This window comes from Sphaeroforma arctica (genome assembly GCF_001186125.1).
Source record: "Sphaeroforma arctica JP610 unplaced genomic scaffold supercont1.1453, whole genome shotgun sequence".
In the NCBI taxonomy this organism is placed as follows: Eukaryota; class Ichthyosporea; order Ichthyophonida; genus Sphaeroforma; species Sphaeroforma arctica.
Window position 1 is genome coordinate 1 of NW_014039105.1, and position 4374 is coordinate 4374.

At 40.9% G+C, this 4374-nt stretch overlaps 1 protein-coding gene across 1 annotated transcript; it reads right to left on the reverse strand.

Annotated features, from left to right (window-relative positions):
- Positions 1-1252: 1252 nt before the first annotated feature.
- On the reverse strand, positions 1253-1584 carry SARC_10944 (hypothetical protein; the record flags this gene model as incomplete). The annotated part of the gene is made up of 1 exon (XM_014294989.1): positions 1253-1584. A coding segment is annotated over one exon (332 nt), but the record flags the coding sequence as incomplete, so codon positions are not given.
- Between the last annotated feature and the right edge of the window lie 2790 nt (positions 1585-4374).

Here is a 4374-nt window from a genome sequence, read left to right on the forward strand (position 1 = left end):
GTGTGTGTGTGTGTGTGTGTGTGTGTGTGTGTGTGTGTGTATATATATATATATATATATATATATATATATAGTACGAGTATATATTATATATATATATATATATATATATGTTATAGATGTATATATGTGCAACTCACCACTGTCTACTAGTGTGTACACATATATATATATATATGTGTGTGTGTGGGTGCAACTCACCTCTGTCTACTAGTGTGTACTCTAGCGTGCACATGGCCTTCTAAAATACAGAAGTAGGATTTCTTGTGGGGAGTTGTCGAGCCCGCTCAAAAGTTATGATTTTGGTTCTTTGTGTCGGGGTTGTTTTTTTTTGAAACTGTCAAAATAAAATATGAACAATTTTGTTTTTGTTTTTTTTCTAAAAACAAACCTGGAAAAAAACATCAACAACAAAAATGTAAATAAACTGTAAAGGAAAAAGTGTTTTTTTTTAAAAACCTGCAAGCCGGATTGTCTGGGGAATCGTTTTTGAAATGAAAACCCCCATTAAAATAGCTTATTTATGCCCTCTGAGATAAAGCCAATGGGCTATTATCCTACTCTAAAAAGCTAAAATATATTAAGACAAAACCATAAATTTACTATTTTAGATTTTTGCAAAGCTCGAACATTTAGACACCCACTGTCCCACTCCCGCTCCGTATTGATAGAGAATATTTGTTTTAAAAACAAATAAATATAATTGTCTCTTAGATACTCGCACTGACTCTTTGTTTCTGAAAAATGGTCCTCGGAGGCACACAGGCACCCAACACAAACTAATACCGGGTCACCAATGAAGGTCCAATATAAGCGTAGTAAAACCATACGGAGCTTGTATTGGACAACATAAACTACAACTTAAAATGTAAATGGGTTTTTCCTAAATAAGGTTTTTTCCCCTGTTCATGAATTAGTCTTGACAGAAATAATTCTTAGTACAAATGCCTTGAGCAGACACCACAATAAAGCACATATTCTAAGCTCTTACAATTGACAGTCTAACAACTTATCAGGTCCGCTACCTACTCAATTTTTTCAACATGACGAACACCAAGTGGAAGCCGGAAAACAAACTCAAAGGCCGTAATAATTTCAAGATGTGGCTTATGAACCTCACTGTCATTTTACGAGCCGAAGATATATGTGATATAATACACTACGCATTGAAGCCCGTCGGTGGCGGTACTCAACCCATCCTTCTGTCCACAATTCATCGTTAAGTGGTGGGTCTGTGCGCCTATGCACTAACCGGAGGAGTTCCACCCGTACCGGTTTGTCATTGTATTTTAGAGGGGCGTATCCGTCTTTATTCGCAAACTCATAGCGTTGTCCGAATATAGCCTTCACAACATACGGCCCAAACAGTGGCCGCATTGCCTTGGTCGTCCTGCCCTCCAATCGTACCATAACTACATCACCTTCGTCGAAATGTACCAAGTCATGAGCGCGCAGGCGGTCAAATGTCTTTGTAAGTTGGTCTGTATACTTTTTGGTGTTGTGTTTGAGAGTCGGAAGGATGGTATCCAGTAACTGGTCTAACCGTTGTGTCCAGGTGTCGTTCGTCATCGACTGGGTATCCATTAACTCATCAGTGAAATTGGCACATTTTACGTGACGGCGGCCAAAATATACGCTAAACGGCGCGCTCTTATGACGTCGGGATATTCGAAGGATCTGATAAAGTATCGTAAACGGAAGGCGTTTGTCCCCATTGTCGAATGGAACGTGTAATCTCCTTATGACGGCGTTCATCAGCACCCAGTACTTGGGGTTGATATGGTGGTGACACCTTATGTAGCATACCCACTTCTTGGACCAGGAGCTCCACTATCTTGTTGGTGAATTCATTCCCCATGTCCATCTGGATCAAGCGTGGGAACCCATGCTCGCCAAAAATCTCTATTGGTGTATGTGCCGTCGTCTCCTTCGTCTTGTCCGGTGTCGCTCCAAGGATTGAGTAGCCGGTAGCGATGTCCAGGACGTGCCGTATGTAATTGTTCTTCCGTCTGGACTCAAGCGGCATCTGGATATAGTCAACTTGAATATAGTCTCACGGGTAGTGTGCATCAATGCTAAACATCAGGTGGAAGCCTTTACGAAGCGTATCCTGTCCCAACCATGTAGCGCACTGCCGCTTAACCTCCGTTGCCAACTCGAGTGCACCCGGCCACCCATGACCGTTCTGACGGAGTTGTTGAACTGTGTCAGCCGCACCTTGTTCGTGGTGCGCTTGCATGAGTCGCGTACGGCGCTGATGTTCTTCCGGTGTCGGCAGCTCAAACGTCGGTTGACCCATTGCGTCCGCCATCGCCATCGAGATTTCTCGTGCCGTATCTAAACACATTACGTATGCTGTGTGTTTTAGTTTTGTAATATTCGGTCTATCAAGGCGATATTAACGCCTTAGAGTAATTAAACGCTTAGGTCAAGTCTAAATATAATTAAATTTGAAGTTAATAACCGAAATGAGTCTTTTAGTAAGTTAGGTATGCCTCGTGAAAACAGCAATACTATGAGGGATTGTGAGGCTGAGACATTGACTTTGGTTTGATCTGTTCAAGCAGTTGTTGCAGTCAGAGCCAGTGCTGGTCCCACGAACGTCACATACGAAAGCAGGACGAGCCTGAAATACTGTACACAGACTGTTGGCAGTTATTCCCCAGTTACTTTGAACAAGCGCAACAACACTTCGGTCCGAATAATATAGATGTATTTGCGGACCCAACTAGCGCTCAGTTTCCTCGATTTTGGACTAGAGACGATAAGGAGGGGGCGTTTGCCCACGACTGGTATACAGAACTGTAAAATCCGGGCCTCCACATCAGAATCTTGTAATATAAACGTACTCTTAATAGTATATAAAACGTACTTTTAAAAATACGTAAACTCTTATATAGTTTTTAACGGTTTTTATTAATTACATAGCTTTTCTATTTTACATATCAGATATTTGGACAAGGCCATTAAAAGGCCCCAGTAAAATACCATTTATAAGATTTGGTTTAGTTCTATTAATAGAACTATATTCACCTTCCATATCTATTTATATCTGAATACTTCGGTAGCGAGATGGCTTAACCGAATATAGGTTTCTAGGGACTATTAACGTTACCTAATTGATCCTTTGATCAGCCAATAAGATGTGCCAGTCTGATGAAGGTTAAGTCGATAATTCTTGATAAGTGGCAAGTTATTGGTTAAGACAATAACTAAGGGCATCAAGAGTATTTTTCTTTTTATTATTTTTTTTCAAAAGATAGGATTTTATGAGTTTCTCAGATTCGCCCCAATGAAACATACCATAGTTTCTAATAGAGCGACAACGAAACACTAAATAAAATCCCTTCGGCGGAAACAGTACTGAAAGGATTATATATAGGCAATGTCTCAGCCTCACAATCCCTCAGAGTATTGCTGTTTCAACGAGGCATACCTAACTTTACTAAAAGTCTCATTTCGTTTCTTTACTTTGATATTTTCACGATACTTAGAATTTAACTACGCGTTTATTTACTCTATGGCGTTAATATCGCCTTAAAGACCGAATCTTACACATTTTAAAGTTAGAAAAGGTATTAGATACTTAGACTACTTAAGCGTCAAGGTAGATTAACTACCACACAAAACAATCTTGTCCAAGCTAGTCCTTAAGAGATCAGCTAGCAGTCATAAGTTAAGATTATGACCAAGAAAGACTTTACACATTCTAAGAAACGTAGAGCTGAACAGAAGGAGTTGGTGAGAGAAACCGCTGCCGCTGCTGATGCGTTTAACCGCACTGTAGCGGAAGCACTTGTCTCCGACAATAATAGTCAACAGGACAATGCTTCAGATAAGGTTGTAGCCACTCCGATCAAGGAGACTACTCCCACTGACAGAGCCCGAGGACCAACTATTGCCTCAACTTCAAAGCTTGCATTTACGAAGCCAAGAAGTGAGACAAGGGACACGTCTCAAGATGCCCCAACCCATTCTTCTGACGAAATTCAGAAAGAAAAGTTCCCAATTATAAGGGAGTCCCCAATTATAGGGGACAATAACAAATCTCAGAAGGAACCTATAATGGAACCAGAAGAGGAGGCAAGCTCAAGTGGCAAACCCGAATCTATGTCCGAGACTACTAAGCTAACGCGCATAAGTAAGTTAATTACTGAAAACACTGATCTTAAGAATCAGTTAGCTACCCTTATGAAAGACTTGACCGTTGAACATGTAGATTGATTGTACCGATCAGGAAAACATACACAGCACTTACGCGAGCATGTTTCTCCGGGCATTACTGAAGCCCTCCAAAAGTGGACAGAACGTCGACAGGCAATTACGCCCGAAGAACGTAAAGACTCGAGCGCTACACCTGTGGCATATGAGCCA